This window comes from Dendropsophus ebraccatus, chromosome 9, assembly GCF_027789765.1.
Source record: "Dendropsophus ebraccatus isolate aDenEbr1 chromosome 9, aDenEbr1.pat, whole genome shotgun sequence".
NCBI lineage: Eukaryota > Metazoa > Chordata > Amphibia > Anura > Hylidae > Dendropsophus > Dendropsophus ebraccatus.
The window spans coordinates 63519928-63540256 of record NC_091462.1 but is presented as its reverse complement, the minus strand read 5'-3'; the positions used below and the strand labels follow the sequence as shown (position 1 = coordinate 63540256).

General features: G+C 40.4%; 1 protein-coding gene across 3 annotated transcripts in view; it reads left to right on the top strand.

The window, feature by feature from the left end:
* The window catches only part of PMS1 (PMS1 homolog 1, mismatch repair system component), a 115213-nt gene extending 112104 nt beyond the window's left edge, over positions 1 to 3109 (top strand). For 2 of the 3 annotated variants that reach the window (XM_069983522.1, XM_069983521.1), the window contains exons 12-13: positions 664 to 821; positions 2539 to 3109. In XM_069983522.1, coding sequence (XP_069839623.1) covers positions 664 to 821; positions 2539 to 2715 — 335 coding nt within the window. In that variant the 3' untranslated portion in view covers positions 2716 to 3109. Of the gene's footprint in view, positions 1 to 663; positions 822 to 2538 lie in introns of those variants that run through there. The other variant, XR_011364560.1, reaches the window with a different exon arrangement.
* Positions 3110 to 20329: the final 17220 nt, after the last annotated feature.

Sequence of the window (20329 nt, the reverse complement as noted above, 5' to 3'; positions counted from 1 at the left end):
TCGGGCGCTGAAATCTCCGTCACCGGACCAGATTAAGAAGCGGGACCCAACGCGATCAGGTAAGTATAGGGGGCTCTAGCGGGGGGGGGGGGGAGGGGGGGGGGGCTGGAGCCTGTCACCCCGACACGTGGGATGACAGGTTCCCTTTAAAATGAGGAAAGCGTGGATTCCAGACAACTTGTCCCAGTGCCCGATTAAGGAGCCTATCTGCAGATCTGCTGTTACCTATTACCTCCTCCTCTGTCTCTACCTTCCACCTCCACCTACTCTTCCTCCTTTTCAACTTAGACGTCCACATTCTCTTTTAATATTATTTCATTTATTCCCTTAATTTAATTTTGTTTTATTTCTTCATTTATTTCTTTAGATGTACCCCCTAACCCCTCTTAACCCATAGACGACCTAGGATTTACAGGTATGCCATGGCCGTCTGTCACCAAACGACCCTGGACGTACCCATATACCCTGAGTTGCTATGCTGCCATGAAGCAAGTTCTGGAGCAGAGCTCGCTTCACAGCAGGTGGTGGCCCTCACCCTTCATGACAGGCTGCAGGGATTGCGCTGCAGCCTGTCATTAACAGGAGCATCTCCTGTAATTTTTCTTAGTATTTTGATCCATGAAATCACAATAAAGTAATGTTTGCTCTTAACATGTTTTTCAGCGTCTTCAGAATTTGTCAACCATGTAGAGATTGAAGCTATGAACAGAAATATACCTTTTTATGGTATATCTGATCTGAAGGAAGTTTTAAGCTCTGTAATGAATGGAAATACAACTCTATCTCAGTGTAGGCCTCTGAAAGTTCTAAATTATTTAGAGGTGAGTACATGTACAAAGAAATATTGAGGAAGAGATATTATTATGGGTACCCAATAGGAAAGAACACCATGAAGAGTGAAGAGGAGTTTGTCGGGAGAGCCCCAACCCAATTTAGTAATGTGCTCTGCCGGCACGGCTCTGCCGTGAAGAAATACTTGAAAGATACTGTACTTGAGAAGAAGAGAATACTTGGGCCCGTGTTTCGACCTGAATGTCGCTATAACCACCTTCTGCCCTGCACTGCAAGATAGAGTACATAGGCCTAAGATATGCCTACTTTGCTCTATCCGGGTCAGTTCCTCTGTCTAGGATACCGCTTTTTTAAAAGAGGTTCGTGGCATGGGCTGATGTGTTCTCTGACTTGTCCTCTTAAGCTGTTCAGCACTGCATCTTCTCTGTAGTGATAGCTTTTGAAAGGAAAGTCTCTGTGTTCTCCATACGTGTTTCCACTACCACAGCTAGACTACACTGGACTGGGCTGTACTCTTGTCCCTGAGACGGGACCTGGCTTAAGCCAGGGCCCAGTTTGACTACAGCAGGGACTGTCTTGTCTTGTGTCCTCTTTGTACAGGAACCTCACTTAAATTGACTAACTTCCACTTCCTCTCACCAGTGCAAAACTCCTCCTACAGGGGTCTAAGTGAACTTCCTTATTGACCATGCAGATCAGGAATGCTATTATTTAATAGTTAGAACACTTCCACAAGTGGCGACACTAAACAACATTTATTTTTTAGCATGTTTAGTTTTGGAAATAAATTTGGAATAATAGGAAAAAGGGAAGTAGGCATTTAATTGCATTTGATGCAAGATATGTCAAAAGTTTTTGAAGAGGGGGTTTTAGGTATTTAGACCCCCACTGATCAGTAGATGAACAGGGGGAAGTAGGCAGACAAGCACTTCTTCCTGCAACATGAGATGGTTCCTTAGATTTACATTAGGAATGTGTCTCGGTCACATGCTCAGAGGTGAGGTAACAAAACACTTAGGGGGAGATTTATCAAACATGGTGTAAAGTGAATCTGGCTCAGTTGCCCCTAGCAACCAATCAGATCCAACCTTTCATTTTCCAAAGAGTCTGTGAGGAATAAAAAGTGGAATCTGATTGGTTGCTGGGGCAACTGAGCCAGTTTCACTTTACACCATGTTTGATAGATCTCCCCCTTAGTGCTTACTTTTCTTGGCTCTATCTAGCAAGTTGGATCAGAACACTGTAAAATAGGTGAAAAACGGTAGTGATGCGCACACACACTGAGGATCCCTGCCAAGAGCACTGGCCCAAAGTACTCACCAAGTGCAGTTCATTGCTGATTTCTTGGCACATGTGCCGGATTTCCAGACGAGGACAGGTAAATTAATAAAGGAAAGGGAATGGATGAGAAGAAAGCATGCCAATCTGCAGCACTACAGCAGCTCAGTGCTGTCTTTTTGACACTTAAATGGAGAAATAGTGAGTTTTATAAGATTTGGAACCACCATCATCATCTACATCAAAGGTAACACTAGGTTTATTGCAGTACCAACTATCTCCCAAAATGTATGTAGCTGAGCAGTCTGATGTCCTGTTAATGTCCCCTAACACAAAGATGACATGAAAACCACAGGACACTTATCCTATCCCTAAACTAAATCAACAATAATAACATTTATATGAGAATATTAACATGAATATAAGAATATTAATGTATCAAATGTTTATTTTTTTTCTACTTCTTAGGGGGAAGCTGTACGATTAGCTCGCCAACTGCCCTTAAACCTTTCCAACGTTGATGTCCAGGACACAATGCATCGAATGAAAGAACAGCTCAGTGGTAACCAAAAAGAATGTATCCATGGTCGGCCTTTTTTTCATCACCTCTCAGACATTCCCAAATCAGATGACTGTTCTTCATAAAGTCAGAGAGTAGGATATATAGCAGTATGGAAATTCAGCTATAAAAGTTGTGATAGTGGAAATAGGGGCCCAGACACAAAGTCGGCATACCCCAGTTGTAATGCTCATAGGAAAGTTTTCTTTGAAGAAATGAAAGGAGACTGTAATATCAGGAAATTATATAGTTGAGCAAAAAGACAGAACTAAAGAATATTGAACTTTTCTACTTTTTTTCCCCACTCAGGTTTTTAGAATTTTTTTTCATGGTTTAAGAATTTTCTTAACATTACAACTAGGGTGTTGAGTTCTATACAGTAATATAATTTTATGATGCTGCTACTGCGTCCACAATAATTACTTAATAAAGAGAAACTGTAAGTAAGTTTAGTCTGAAAGATGATATTTCTATATTTGTTTTCTATTGGTTTTTGTTTTATTTTGTACTATTGTATTAAAAAATAAATTATTTTTATTACTCTACTTTATGTGGTTCAGTATTGTTGTTTTAAAGTTGATTTGTCTGTTCATGCATATCTTTAACTAGGCAAGAGTTAGGCTCTGCTGACTTCATAGTTATGCATGACATTGCGTGGACACTTCGGACAATGCTGAATGCAAAAATAATGGCAAAACACTAGAAGTGACAGTAATTCACAGTTAAGTATGAGTTTACCAGTCTTAAACCCTGCCCCCATATTTATATGCCGATATTAACCCTTTCACGTCAGCAATACATTTATTTACGTTCTTGCTGCCCATGACCTGTGCAGCAGGAACGCATATAAAGGTTCCTGACTTTAGGGGCTTTAGATGTGTGCAGGACCGCTGCAGTGTGAGCGCTCCAGCCCACATCAGTGTGGCCGGGGGCCGCAGATAATAAATGGCAGCGGCGATCCCACGTAGAAAGACCACCAGTACAAAGGACCTCCAAGGTGATATTTTTTTAAATATTACCTTTACTACACCAGAGAGACAGTGGGAGATTAGGGAGGTAAACAAGTGGCTAAAGAGCTGGTGTAGAATAGAGGGTATTGGATTTATGGAGAACTGAATTGTAGGTTACAGGGTCTACAGTAGGGACGGGCTGCATCTGAATGGGGAGGGTGCAGCTGTGCTGGGGGAGATGATGGCTAAGAGGTTGGAGGAATGTTTACTCTAGGGACTTGGGGGAGGGCAACTATAATATAGAAGGTGAACACAGAGTAAATGGAGGGCTGGGACTAAGTTATGCAACTAAGAGGGGAGTGGCCGGAGGGAATAGATCAGTCACTATTGATAAGAAAATATGGATAAATATATTAAGTGTATGTATACTAATGCCAGAAGTCTCAATAATAAAACTGAGGAATTAGAACTGATAATGGTGGAAGAGGAATAAAATAGTGGGGATAAGCTAGACATGGCTGGAGGATAGCTATGACTGGGTGGTTAATCTGCAGAGTTGTCTGTTCAGAAATTACTTTAAAAATATGAAAGGAGAAAGGGTTTGTCTATATGTTGGGTCCCTAGGTTATATTCACTACAACATAATAAGTTTTTTATTTATCTTTATTTCCACTGGCTAAGTGATAGGAAGCCGAGAGTAGTCAATGATGGAACATCCAATTGGGTCAAGGTATCCTGAAGAAGCTCCAAAAGGGAGCGATACGTGTGGGGTATTTCTAGCCACAATGGGTCACTATTGATACTTCCTCTACCAGGCTTTTTTGCTAGTTTCACATATGTATTGACAATGGTTATTTTGTCAGCCTGTTGATAGGATGGAAAACATACTTATCCAGTAAATGGGGTAGACTTGTAACACATAGGACCAAACTAAAAGAAAGGGGGAATAAACCCACCAACAAAAAAATCACCTGATTGCACTTGTGACCCAGGTCAGCATGACGTCCGGGACACTTCCGGTTCACGGCGTCATCCAGACGCCACGTGACAGGCCGGAGTGATCATGTGACGTTTTGTCACATACGGTTCAGCGTGTGTCATGGATGGATGATATGTGAGTTTTGTATTTATTACAGCATGCCTGATATTCCAACAATGCATGAGGTCCATGCAAGATATAGGCTCATGGCAATATATTATTTTTTGACATATATATGAGTGGGATTGCCCCCGGTCACGTGACCACTCGTGACTTGGATGTGACGTCACTTGCGGTCTGCCGAAATAGACGCTTAATGGCGACTGATTACTATCTATGCACAACACATGGGGGGTACGTTTAGGATTGGTTGACCATGATATAAAAAAGGAGAGCCTGCCACTTGTGACATCACCCTCGATAAAGCAAGTACACAAAACGCGAGTCGGGTGAGTGGTATGGTGGTGGCTGCACTAAGGACAATATTTATGGGTAGTATGTGTGTGTATGTGTGTGTGTGTGTGTGTGTATATATATATATATATATATATAATATATAGCATTTGATTTGTATATGTTTTGCATGCTATTATGCATAATACTGGTTAGTCCGATGCCCAGTGCTTTGTCTGTGTTAATTAACAACACTGCATACTCCACATACGTTGGTCTTGTGGATATTTATTGCGTCACTTAATTTATTACCACCAATATCCTGGGGATCTGGTTATGTGTCAGCTCCTATACTGTGATTTTTTAAATCTCAAGTCTCAAAACACAGGAGTAGCCAGATATCCCTCTCTCCAGAGAAGGAAGCCCGTCGCCAAGGGGTGTCTCCTAGTGGGGAGAGCACCAAACCACCCTCATACGTAGTCCCTCAGGTCCTCACTTAGTTACAAGCTTTCGGACCTAAATAGGGAAACACCAGGGTGGCCCCTATAAGTCAAAGTCTAACTCTGTGGGAAGTATAACGACATAAGACAAGGGTTACCAAGGCTAGGCATTCATCCACAGACTGCAGTTTCGGGGTATTTGCCCCTCGTCAGTCTGGAGTAGAATTTTGGCTACCGGGGGCAATGAAAAATAGACCAACAAAACATAACAATCACTGAACTCAGGGAGAACAGCGAAAAAATCCAATGGAGTACTCATTTAAGAGTCTCCACTGATTGCCCCCTACAAAATTTGAATATGCAAAGAAGGGGTCCGTGGAGCCTCAGTTACGAGTCTCAAAACACGGGAATAGCCAGATATCCCTCTCTCCAGAGAAGGAAGCCCGTCGCCAAGGGGTGCCTCCTAAAATAATATATCTCTTTATATTTGGTCCTGCATTTTTTTGTTGGTGGGTTTATTCCCGCTTTCTTTTGGTTTGGTGTATGAGGTTTGCAGAAGGACCTTTATGTATTGGATCATATATAGGTGCATATCGTAACACATAGGAGACTAACATGTGCTACTGCTGTTGCAGGTTTTAAGGGTTTTTAAGTCTTTGCACGGTCTTTGTTATATATGTATTTTTATTGTGATTTACTTAAATGTTTACTCAATAAAAATTGTTCAATAAAAATGACTTTTTAACAAGAATTATTAGGTGTGTAGCTTCCTATGACACAAAGCTTGCTTCTTCTATTGTGTAAAGATGAGAACATAGTTTTGCCTCCTTATAAATCACTGGTCAGACCACATATGAAATAATGTGGACAGTTTTGAGCGCTGGTATATAAGGAACTGGAGCGGCTTGACACTCAGAACAACGTTCATGTCGAACAATAGCTTTTATATTACAACGTGTGAACATAGCCTAAATCTAAGCACTATTGCTTTTCCATGTATTGCATGTTTGTTTTTTTTATATTTCAATATAGTGTACAATACAGTTTAATGTTGGGGGCACACAGATGTATAATAAGTGCCCATTCCCTTGTAGACTGCCATATTACTGCTCTGTACAAGAGCCTCTATGGAGATGTAATGGGGTGCAGCAGGGTTACTGAAAGCATTAGCTTCTAAGAAGCCTGTAATTTCAAAACAGAAAAACGTTTATTTAAATTTATGCTTCGAGTTCACATAAGGAAATTCCTATTTTAGCTGTTTTTGTGCCTTTTGTTTTAAACTCATTTTAAACAACTCTTACATTGCATGACCTATTGAAACCTCCTCTATTTGAGATGCATGAGTAATTCCATACAAAGCATTTCCGATGCTGAAACAGAGTTATGTAAGCTAATTAATCGGGCATAAAAAGTGTCCCAGATTTCATAATAATCATGTTGTCTAATGGTGAGAAAGGCTCTTGGAAGTTAAATGAATTTAGCTTCTAGGGAGATGTGGGAATCGCTAAAAAAGGACAATAAAAATTTACGTTTTGAATAACATGATGTAATGCAGAACAGTTGAGATTTTGAGGTGTCAATGTCATTATGTATGTCTATTTAATTTATAATTCCTTTCTAATTAAACAGTTGACACTTTGAATGCGCCACATACATGGCATACAGAATATTTTATTTGTATTCAAAGAGGCTCTAGGGTGCTTACCGCATAATGACAGTGTTAGGATCTCAACCATGTTCACTAATGATATTATCTTCAGTGCTGTTTGGTTTAATGATGTCCACAAAAAAACTCCCAACCATTCTTTCAAAGCATATGTTTTATATGGACCCCAAGGTTCTCATTGTGTCCATAGTTATATATATTACAGAACCTTAGGCTCTGTGTGTGTTGACATGGGCTGCCTCTATACAACACATTTGATAAAGACACTTTTGTCAAATTGGCTTGGATAACCAGCTTTATCAGGTTCTGGGCCTTTTACTGCACTTTGATTTTCAGTGGTTTCGATCTTCCTTAATCTAGGTTGGCGTTCCAATTGACCACATTCAAAGTAGAGGAACTTCAGTGTTGGCTCTTCACTTCTCTGTACATTACTACATTTACCCCATAAGCAATGCCTCTAGGTGAGGATACCTCTGTTAAACAGCATTTAATTTATGACATTTCTTTTAAATCCTCATTTCATTTGCATCATAGGTATACAGAAGTATAGTATTGACCCAGTCGCTTCTATGATCTCAATTGCCCTAAAGAATTAGCAATTTTTAGAAGTGATTAAGTGTACCTGTCACCGGGAAAAAAAAACTTTTCACATGTTAAAGAGACATGTCAAAAGTTTTTATCTGAACACTCAGACTTTGAGTAATCAATAAAAACATTCAGTTCCCTTCCCCCTAGCTTTTAAGCTTTTAATTTTAAGTAATGCAACAAGTTACCATGGCTGGAATAAAATTCCCTGTCAACACCTCATAGCGCATTTAGATAGGTCAGCGTGAAACTGATTATAGATCCCCTTTAAAAAGTAATTGTATATACAAATGTGGTAACAGAGCATTCATTTGGTTGGATATAGTTGTTTCTGCCTCGCAGTTGTCAGGAGGGAACATCAAGCATGAGATAAAGAGAACATTTCTCCTCAGACATGATTCTTCTATTACTAGAAAGGGGAAGCACTTTTAAAGCCATACCACCCACCCCTGCAATATGAAATATGCACATATAGAATATTCCCCCCTTTTGTAATATGCCCAAATAGAATAGTTCCCCCTTTGTGATATGTCCATATAGAATAGTCCCCTCCTTTGTAATATGTCCATATAGAATAGTTCCCCCTTTGTTAAATGCCGATATAGAATAGTTCCCCCCTTTGTTATATGCCCATATAGAATAGTCCTCCCCATTGTTATATGCCTTTATAAAATAGTTTCCCCCCCTTGTTATATGCCCATATAGAATAGTCCCCCCTTTGTAATATGACCATACAGAATAGTCCCCCCTATCCATTGTAACAGCCCTATAAAGATTCAACATTCTCCTTGTAATAACCTTGTATACAATGTGAGCCACAGCTGTGCAGCACCAGTGTGAAAAAAACAAAAAAAGAAGCATATTCGCCTGTCCCATTGACCCCAGCAGCGTTGTCTTCTTTTTTCCTGCTTCCGACGGCGTCTTTTGCTCTGCCATCCTGGATCCTCTGCGGCATGTCCAGGAAGTGACGTCAGCCGGCAGGGGTGGGCTGTAGCAGATGTGCTGCACGTGTGCAAAATAGAAAGAATAAGCATGCCACAGTCAGGGCTAACATGGTTAAACCAACTAAGCTTTGCCTAAAGTCTAAATCTAAGTCTGCTTTAAATATACAGAGCTGTAAAACACCCCTCTGAATAAAACCCAATGCACATTTCTTATACATGCATGGTTTGATACCGATTAGACTGGGGTGCAGTCTGGGGGTTCCCGTGAGAGCTTTACAGTAACATCCCCAGTTCACAGTTCTTAGAATTGCCATTAGAAGTGGAAAATTAAATAGGAACCAAGGACACCTTGGTCTGGAGCTCAAGATGGTGCCCAAAATTCTGGCCAGAAATCAAAATAATAGGCATGGAGACCAGGACTGAGTCCATGAGCTGAATCACAGGAACAAGGTCATCTGAAGTCATCTGGGTGGAGTCTGGACACTGAGGAATAGAGACAAGAACCACAAGTACTATTCAGAGAAATCAGAGAACAAAGTAGGTGCATAGTTAGGTGTAGTCAGTCATCTAAACCTAAATTCTAGGTGTGAAACTGGAAAAAAAAGAGAGTTGCATAGTAAGGGTGCATTCACACTGAGGAATCCGGACGGATCACTCACCACGGATTCCGCCGCTTGTGGCCGTGCACATTTCCACCATTAAATTTTTTTTTTGGGTGGATGGCTGATTCTGCCCGACCATAGAATTGAGCCCATTGTATGGTCAGAGATGTGCAACAATGTGAAACAAGCTAGGAACTATTTAAAACAGCCCTGAAATCACTAATAAAAGGTGGCTTAAAAAACTGTTTGCTAGAGTACCTCATGGATCCAATATAAAACACTCATAAGGCCTTTTAACACAGGCCAATTATTAACAACAAACGTCTAGAAGTGCTCATTTAGCTGATAATCGGCTCATGTACAAGTGGCATGATATCACAGAAATCATTCCAATGATGTATTGTTTTCTAGGCAAAAAGTTTTTATCCATACTGTAAAAAAAATTCTGTTATTTTTCAGTTTTTCTCTGAATTAAAGCCTCTCATTTGTCAAAGCAAAAATTCTTTACAATAGAAACCAAGTACATAAAGGGAATCTGTCAGCTGTAATACACTTTCCAAACTACTGCTGTTCGGTCAAGGAAATGCACCTTTCATGTGCTTTTATTCAAAGAGGATGTGCTGAGACTTGAAAAGCTGCTAGCTGAAATATCTCCGCTTACTGCTTAATAAACACCTGGAAGTTGAGTCTCAATCAGGGTCAGGTATTGGAGGAGGAAGTAAGGAGGGGTTACAACTTGCTGTACTTAAGGAGCTTGAAAGCCTCTCTGATTCTCTTTACTATGGAATACCATTTTTCTACATTGTGGAAACAGAGACGGATGGAAGGTACCATGTGTCTCCTTTACCTAACAGCTGTCTAACAGTGTTTGCAGTTTGGAATGTGAATTGCAGCTGACTGATTCCCTTTAATTAAATTCTAATAAAAGGTTTATTTTTATACTGAGTGGTTCAAGATCAAAAATAGTGTTCTTGATCATCTATATCTGCTTTGTTATATTTATGTACAGTACATACAATTATTTATACTTTGTACATTAAAGCGATACTGTATCCACCACTCCATCTCCCCCCCGAACAAACCTTTGGTACCGTCCATTTGCTGAAAGTCAGGTCTAATTCCCATATCCTGTACTTTACAGATGCTACGGACGGGAAGCCCTGTAATGGAGTGTTTTCCTGCCCGGCGTGATGTATTAATACCATTCCGGAAGTGGGAAAACTGTTTGAATCTCTGATTTATGATATTGATACATCATGCCGGGAAGAAAACACCCCCCTACAGGGCTTCTCTGTCTGTAGCATCCATAAAATACGGGATGTGGGAATATGCCCTAAGTCCTTCCCAGTTGTGTCTTTCAAAATGTGCCCAGCACCTTGGTTAAGGTATCATAAAGCTACTATTCATCCGGCGAGCAGCTGAGTCTTATTTCTATTTCCTCAAGTCTATTCTACAGTGTACCTGTGCTAAACAGAGATTAACTCAAATTCTTTTAAAGAATTTATCTATGTCTATCTAATTCAACCAACAAGAGGCTGAGTATATTTGTCTGCTACTATTACTGAGAAAACGGTGAAGCAGACTATGCAGTGTATTGCATTGTATTGGAGAAAGGACTCTGTATTGTATACTGCACTACAAAAGGATTTGTACAGTAAACAGTTATTCCTGTTTAAGTTACCTGAGACTTTGTGGTTATTACACACCTACACCTGCACTACAACTGTTCTATTCCAAAAGTGTGTGTTGGTATACCACTCCTGGCCACCATGACAAGTGCCTTAGTGGTACATAACATCTTACCCAAGTACACAACACCTAGCTCCCCTGGGTCACCACAAAAGCATGTTAGTACGTCCAACATTGGAATCAAAGCCATTTTCTTATACAATATATGCACTGGCAGAAGCTTTTCCATAGACTTTAGTAGAACATTTTACTATATATTAAGAAATTCATGTTTTTATACTAATATTATAGCTGTTTTTTTATTGCTTTCATTTTAAAGCGTCTAAACTAAGCCTTACAGTTATGGTGGACATTTCACATTTGTGTTAATGTAATGCATAAAAAGGTTAAAAAAATAGTTTCTAGTACACTATATAAAAAGTATTTTATAACATAGATTTAATGTCTTGAAGGTGTCTAATCTTGTGGTACAGAAACTAACAATAGGGTTGTTTTCTAAGGAGTAATTAATACTCCTTAGAAAAGTTTTCTAAGGAGTAATTAATACTGTGAATATTTATCCTAGATGGATAGTATTACACTAATAGATACATTCATCTCCTGCAGTTATTTGAGGTCATGTAATGTATAGGCTGTCATGTTATCTCAGTATAATGTGTTGTATGATTGATAGCAAATATGTAGAAACAATCTATCTCCTGTTAACATTCTTAAATTAAGTACATAACCACAAATAATTTGAGTGACTAAGTTAAAGTAAATATGCAATTTCAAGCTCAATTTTATTTTCATACTTAGGCCAAATTGTTAAATACTAATGTGATACACTTACTTAACAATTACCTTGCCTTCAGCTTGTAAATCTGATATTGAACAGTTGCTGAATTGTGTGACGGAACAGGTTTTGGAAAGACATCTGCGACAATTAGCTCAAGATGTGGAAAATCTGATTCATTAGCTAAAATTTAGGCAAAAGTGTGTTCCAGATTTTGAAAAGACACTCTGAGAAAGAGAATCCAAATGTATTTAGAAGTAAGAATGGAGGCAGGAGGTGCAGCATTAAAATACATTAAGTATTTATGTTGTGCAGAAATCCCTTAAAAAGCCATGTAAAGTTTAGCATTCAGCGTGAATATTTGCCACCTGTTAGTCTACTGCTCGGTGCAGCTGCTTTTTTATTGTCAATAAACAGATGCAGAAAGTCCAAGAATGTCACAATGCAATCTTGCTAATCCATTCTGCCACAAGCAAATATTCTCATAATACACTTTGCTCTAAGTACTGATTGTATGTTAACCTTATAACAGCTGCTGTCCAGAGGTATAAGCCACTTTTTATTTGTATTTTCTCAAGAATCATTACCTACAATGTTTATGGTAGCTATTTAGGAGCTGGTAGTCAATTTCATAGTTGGAGAAAAATATGACCAGGTATTTCAATTACTTTACCAAAAGATTTGATACTTCTAAAGCCTATGATGTATCCATCATATCGTCAGGAGATGAAAATGATGGTTGGCTCCTATCACGGTTCATCAAATATATATAATACAGCCGCATAATTTTTAATTATGAAAAATAGTGATGGTGAGACAGCTTGTGTTAAAATATCATAATTAGAGATGAGCTAATCACTATGAAGTTCGCTTCGCAAAGTTTTCGCAAATATTCGTGAATCGCATGCGAATGAATCTCACACAGAATAATAGTCATTAGTTACAATTGTTATAACATTACTACGATCGTTTAGGGTCCATTTACACATAAAGATTATCTGACAGATTATCTGCCAAAGATTTGAATCCAAAGCCAGGAATGGATTCGAAAAGAGGAAAAATCTCAGTCTTTCCTTTATGACCTGATCTCTGTTTATAGTCTGCTTCTGGCTTTGGCTTCAAATCTTTGGCTGATAGTCTGTCAGATAATCTTTCTGTGTAAATGGACCCTAACTCCAACTGATCCAAGGAAAAAAATGAACAAAGTAGAATTACACTGAATGATTAGTGAACAAATGCGGAATTACAGCTAACAAATGTTGAATTACAGCGAATAAATGTGGGATTACAACGATTGACTAGCAAACGATTAACAAAGCAAATCTGGAGAATTTGCGAATCTCAACTAGGCGAATTTAACGCCCCATTCGGTGCAAATCTGAATTAGTCAGTTTTGCTTTGCTTATCTCTAATGATAATATTTATATAGGTAATGAGGTGAGATTATAGTCTTCCCAAAGGATGAGTGTTTGTAAACCTGGTAACCTGCCACTTTGCAATGATACTACTTCTCAGAACCGGAATCCAATAGGAGGGACAGATGACAGTTCTTAATTGAAGCCAGATTGTACTGCAGTCAGTACAGAGGGAGACAAATCAGCTGTGGTCAGACAAAATTCAGGATTTAGTATAAAAGGAAGGAGATCACCTGTAGCCACAAATATTACAGGATATGGTATCCTAAGAGGGTTCAGATGCAGGTAAGTTGGATCACTGACAAGTTTAATAAACCAGCCAGGGGTAGTACAAAAATGTTAATAGGAAAGCAAAAACAACTGCAAACCATTAAAGAGGCTTTCTGGGCTAAATTAGATAGATAGCTAACAAATCATTCATCATGGTCACCAATCTATATTGCAAAAAAAACTTTCTTGCTTTGCTTCAAAAAACTGTTTGCTTTGTTGTATCACAAACTCCTTTACACATTTCAACAGATTTTCCAAAGGTTCTTACAGAATATTCATCCACAAGTGTAGCCAGCATCTAATCTAGTCATCTCATGCGAAGCCATTAGCACTGCTGAGATTCTTGTGTCCTGGATTATTGTTGGGGGTTTTTTTGTTTTGTTTTAAGCTTATCGCCAGCACCTTGCTAATTACACTAAGCCATCCACTTGCTCTTTCCCTGTTCCAGAAGCTCCTCCTGTCATATAACAGACCACAAGAGTATGGAATACACTTTTCTTTCAGTCACACTGACAGACTACTAGTCCTAAAAAGGACTGTTGAGTGTTTTTGTAAGCTAATTGCCTACCTAACTAGTCATACTAGCCCTAAACTTACTCTGTCTCTGCTCCAGTAGCTCTCCCTGTCATCTAACAGACCACAAGGGAATTGAGCGTCAGGTGACCTGGGTCTATATATTGTACACCCAGATCAGCAGAGGCCAATTACTGCTATGCTTGCAGCCAACATATGTCTCTTGATAGCAGGATGTGCTATCCAGCTATCAAGTGCTTTCAAGTATCCGATACTCAAGTGAATAGTGAGCTCAAGCTATAATGTTAGCTCATCTCTTGTTATCACCACACCCACCTGTAGCAGTTTCTCCTCTTTTACCCTCAAAAAATTAGAGTTAAGAAAAATTAGAGTTTTCTCCAGGGCATGGCAAATTTGGCCAAATTAAAATAATAAAAACAAAAACATTTCGGATGAAATTTAAGTTATATGATGTCGAATATAAAATTTTATTCCAAGGTAAACACCAGGTACAGTACTTTCCCACATTGAGTTCTTCACAATTGAACATCAGGCTTGGCATGGATACTGTCTTTAGGTCCCTTGTTGTCAGTGTCATACTTGCCCTTTCATAGATAGTCATTAAAGAATTGAACGTGTGTTCATTTAAATTCCAGTATTGTTATTTATTTGCCCCTACCTCCAAGAATTAATAAGATAGTCACCCCAGGCTCCTGTCACACCTGTGGCCAGGTGCTTAAAGGGGTTTTCCCAGTAACAAAAAACAACCCCCTTCCCAATACCACCCTATATGTAATATAAATGTATAACCTATCTTGCAACCTTTCCCTGTTTTTTTTGGTGGGGTTATGTTAGGTGAACATAGCCTCTGTCTGGATAAGAAAGTCATTAATGTTTCTGGCAGAGTTCTCCTTCAAACCATTCACTAGCAGGCAAAAAAGTCCCTGTACTTTCCCTCGGTAACGTGTTAATTGCAGTCTTATTTATTTTAGCGCCTAGTGCAAGATTACCAAGCAGGAAGGAAGAGTGGCTGGGGGTAGATCAAGGCTCAAAGTGTTTCTCCCTCACGTGACAGTTCATTTATATCTTGACCTGTGGGACTTCAGCTAGTTTATTTGTTATGAAGGTCAGCTTGTCCATGTTGGCTTTGGGTAGGTGGGTAATATTGTCTATGATGACTACCCCTGGCGTGTGAAACACCTGTTAACCCTTTGAGGACCAGGCCCAAAATGACCCAGTGGACCGCACAAATTTTGATCTTTGCGCTTTCGTTTTTCCCTCCTCCCCTTCTAAGAGCTCTAGCACTTTCAGTTTTCTATCTACAAGGCCATTTAATGGCTTGTTTGTTACAGGAATAGTTGTACTTTGTAATGGCGTCTTTCATTTTACCGTAACATGTATGATGGAATCCCAAATATATTATTTATGAAGATATAAATAGGTGAAATCGTAAAAAAGAATGCAATATGGTAACGTTTAGGGGGTTCCTGTGTCTACGTAATGCACTATATGGTAAAAGAGAAATGATACTATTACTCTATAGGTCAGTCCGAACACAACCATATGCAGGTTTACACAGATTCTCTAATGTTATATATATTTTTTTAATTAAATCCTTTTTTTTGGCAAATAAATATTAATAAAATGGGACTATTGTGATGCTTATAACAGTTTTATTTTTTCACCTATGGGGCTGTATGGGGTGTAATTTTTTCCGCCATGATCTCTAGTTTTTATTTATACTATATTTGTGAAGATCGGACGTTTTGATCACTTTTTATTAATTTTTTTTTTAATATATAATGTAACATAAAATCGGTAATCTGCGCACTTTTTCCCCTCTTTTCGTGTACGCCGTTCACCGATCACAATGACGCTTGTTATATTTTAATAGATCGGACAATTACGCACGCTATGGTATATTATATGTTTATTTATTTATTTTTATATGTTTTATTTATATAATGGGAAAGGGGGGTGATTTAAACTTTTATTGGGGGAGGGGTTTAGGAGTAGTGTGTTAGTGATTTTCAACTTTTTTTTTTTTACACATTTTAAGTCCCTTTGGGGGACTTGTACACACATAACTTTGATTTTTACACTGATCATTGCTATGCCATAGGCATAGCATTGATCAGTGTTATCGGCGCTCTGCTCATTGAGCTTGCCTGTGCAGGCTCAGTGACCAGAGCGCCGATCGGACCGCACGGAGGCAGGTGAGAGATTTCCAGCGGTCCGTTTTAACGATCGGGACCTCCGCAGTCACACTGCGGGGGTCCCGATTGGTAAGTGACAGGGGACTCCCCCTGTCACTTACACTTAAATGCCACGGCGTTTAAGGAGTTAATGCCGCGCTGCAGCGTGTCATTAACGGTGAGGTGCCGGCTGCTAATTGCAGCCGGCCTCCACCTGCTATGAAGCGCGCTCCGCTCCAGAGCGCACTTCATAGCTCAGGACGTACTGGTACGTCCAGGGTCGTCTGGGAACAGAATTCCAGGACGTACCGGTACGTCCAAGGTCGCCTAGGGGTTAAGAAAGGCATGGTGGCTCAGTGTCTGCCAATTACTTATATTATTAAATAAACTTGCTTTTTGAATCTTTTATCTGTAGTAGTACTACAAACCCCAGCATACATGTACATGTTAGGAGCTGTAGTCCTGGATTACATATACACTACAGTAGCCATCCTACAGGTGGGAGGGGTTTCATCAACCCAGAATTCTGTTGCATGTTTACCTCAGCAATGGATAGAATGGTGACTGCCATGAAGTCAAGTATCATCTCTCCTCTCCATATTACAGACAGCAGCAGCACTGCCCTAACACCGTACATCTTTACAGTACAATAATGAACATATAGGGGGAGATTAAGATGGAGCAGTTGCCCATAGCAACTTCTTCATTTTTAAAAATTCCTCTAAAAATGAAACCTAGAATCTGACTGGTTGTTATGAGCAACTGTGTCCCCTGTTCCTCTGCACAAGTTTTGATAAATCGCCCCCTTCCCCCTATAGTTCCTTTATTTATATAGCTCCAACCTATTCTGCAGTGCTGTACAGAGATTGTAGTTACGTATCTTGGTCCCTGTCTCCAATGGAGCTCACAATGTTTCGGCGAGTGTGGTAAAATCCTTGCAAACATTGGGGAACATACATGCATATGTTATCCATGGTTGCATTTAATCCCAGGACTCCAACACTACAAAGCAACATGGCTAGCTTCTGTGCCCCCCACAATATAGCTGTCAGCTCCTAGTCTCCTCCTGTCATGCTGCTCTTACTGCTGCGGTTACTACTGGGCTCGGATATTAGCTCCTCCTACAGGGGTGGGGCTAAAGAAATATGGATGCATAACCAACCTGATGATTCACTGTTTCCTCACAGGGAGGAACAGGAAACAGAAAGGGAACGTGACATCACAGGAAGTAAAGAAAATACAGGGAGAATGCTTATGTGACTAAAGGCCCTATTACACAGACCAATGCTGAGGAGTAAGCGAGCACCAACCTCTTCAGGTCAGCGCTCGCTTGTTCCTGGTTCCCTGCTCACTGGCGGTGCTATTACAGGCACCGACAGCGAATGAGTAAGGGCCCTATTATACCAATAGATTATCTGACAGATTTTTTTTTAAGCCAAAGCCAGGTATAAATTTGAAAAGAGGAGAAATCTCAGTCCTCCTCCTTTATTACCTGTTCTTTGTTTATAGTCGATTCCTGGCTTTGGCTCAAAAAAATCTGTCAGATAATCTGTTGGTGTAACAGAGCCCTAAGAACAGGGGCGCGGGGAGCTGCGGAAAGGGCTGCCCGGGTAGTCCATAGGAAATAACGGTGATCTGCTGCTGCCGATCCAATTGCACGGAGCAGCAGCAAGCAGACAGGATCGTAGTATTTCTACATGTTTAAAGACAGCAATCAGCCGAAATTGTGCATGTTGGCTGATCGTTGCCTTTTAACATCACCTATTAAACCAAACGATTATTGTCGGCAAAGGCTAAATAAGGCCGATAATTGTTTGGTGTAATAGGGCCTTTAGTCTGAGAACACAATAAGCACTCTAAATAAAATAAAGAAAATAGATGTATATGTAGATTATACAACACCCACAAAATGCTAGTTTATTGAAAAATCCTGGGCAACCCCTTTAAAGTTATGAAGCGCAAAATCCGTCTAATTTTGCCACTCAGAGGTTGAGCGGGGAACACCCACTGCTCTTTACTTGGACAGCTATGTACACATACTCCCGTATACAACCATATCACATGCAGTACGGGGATGTTGTGGAGTACTCATAAGGGTGTTCCACCTTGTGCCTATGCTAACCATCCCCTCTAAGTTTTTTTTATTCTAGCTAGCTTGCCACTTTTTCCACCTGAGCCTTGTGTTACTGCAGAGCCCTCACTGTCAAACCCAATGGGTGATACAGTAAGGTCGGCTCCCAGTAATCAGCACTGCTGATAAAGTGGGCAACTCAGTGGTCGTTAGGCCCCGTTCCCACTGAGCAAAGGTAGCGGAATTCATGGGAGCTCATAATGGGAGTCTATGGGAGGCGCGCGCTCCTGCTCTGTACGCGCTGAAGAATGAACATGTGGGTACATGACTTTGTGGGAACAGAGTTGCTTTAATTACTTTCTTAATTCAATGTAAATTAAAAATGAAAACATAATTCACATTTTATTAATATGAAATGCAAATTACGTATATGAACTTTGAGTATTTGTATAGTTGAATAAATGAAGTCACCAATGGATTCGAAAGCATTAATCTACATACGTGTTTTCATTGACACCCTCTACAATTCTGCTTATGCTAGACATTTCCAAACATAAGTATTTTAGCCATCTGCAAATGGCTGTCTTCTGGGAATACTAATAGTAACCTAAACCTAAGGCATGCAGATCCTGTAGGAACCCAGCTGTGTAGATCATTTCCATCTAGAGGTTAACAGTATTGAGCTATTTACGTGTGGACTGAGAATGACCTGGGCCCTAGGAATTCCTCACCATTTTTGATTTTTTTTATTTCACTTGTAAAAATAAAAACTGCTTTTTAATACTAATACTTAATAAAATTAAGGAATGTTACATAAAAAGGGCTATCCTAGAGCATTAATTAATGTAAACTGTGTTACAGGTACTCAACTGAGATGATTTGTGGAGAAAGGAGGCAAGTATTTCATTCAGTATTTGCAGTACTGTAAATTTGTTGATATAAATACTAGGAAAAAGAAGTAAAAAGCTGTGTACTATAAGGATACACTTCCAAACAATACAATGAAAAGAAAAAATGAATAGAGATGAGCAGGGCCGGAATTAAAGGGAGGGCACAAGGGGCACGTGCCAAGGGGCCCCCACCAGCCCGAACCCGGAAGCGGAGTTCCGGGTTCAGGCTGGTGTATATCAGGGCCAGCGTCTGCACCCGGCTTACTCGGGCCCCCAGGTGCGGGTGCTGCCTACCCTGAGTCACGGGGGGCCCTCCCTCCTTAGAATGGCGTTGTTAGAAGGAGGTGTAAAGGACCTGCCGTTGATGGGGAAGGACATGTGGTGACATCATAAGGGGCGGGGCTGAGAACGGGAGGATGCTGGTGGATGAAGGACCTGTGATCATTGTCATGTGACTTCAGAGGGCGGGGCTCACTTATACCTCCCCTCTGTATGCCTCTTATACCTCCTCCTGTAATGTCTCTGGTCTCCCATAATAACAGGCTGGCCATGCAGGGAGTTGTAGTCCTCCTCTTATATCTTCTCCTGTAATGTCCTCTGATCACCCATTATAACAGGCTGGCCATGCTGGAAGTTGTAGTCCTCTTATACCTCCTCCTGTAATGTCTCTGGTCTCCCATAATAACAGGCTGGACATGCTGGAAGTTGTAGTCCTCATACCGCCTACTGTAATGTCCTCTGATCTCCCATAATAACAGGCTGGCCATGCTGGGAGTTGTAGTTCTCTTATACCTTCTCCTGTAATGTCCTCTGATCTCCCATAATAACAGGCTGGCCATGCTCGGAGTTGTAGTCCTCTTATACCTTCTCCTGTAATGTCCTCTGATCTCCCATAATAACAGGCTGGACATGCTGGGAGTTATAGTTCCCCCCGGTATACCTCATGCAATGCCTCCTGATTGTAATAATGTCTGGAAACTCCATTGCTCTATGGTGAACAAGCTAGAATACAGACTCCAGGGGGAGGACCTCCTTCTAACAACTTCATTCTAGTCTCATCCCTGCGTGGATCCGATCTCACCAGCAGGCGCAGAGCGATGACGTCATCACTCCTGCTGGTGGATCCACAATGCGCACACAAGGGAGAAGAGAACCCGTCCCCCACCCAGATTAGTGAGTATGATTTTATTTTTTAATTTTCTTGTGTTGAGAGAGCATTTCTATAGGGGCTGAGCAGGGGGCATCTACTATGGGGCAGGGGACATTACTATGGGGCAGAGCATGGGACATTACTATGGGGGCAGGGGACATTACTATGGGGGC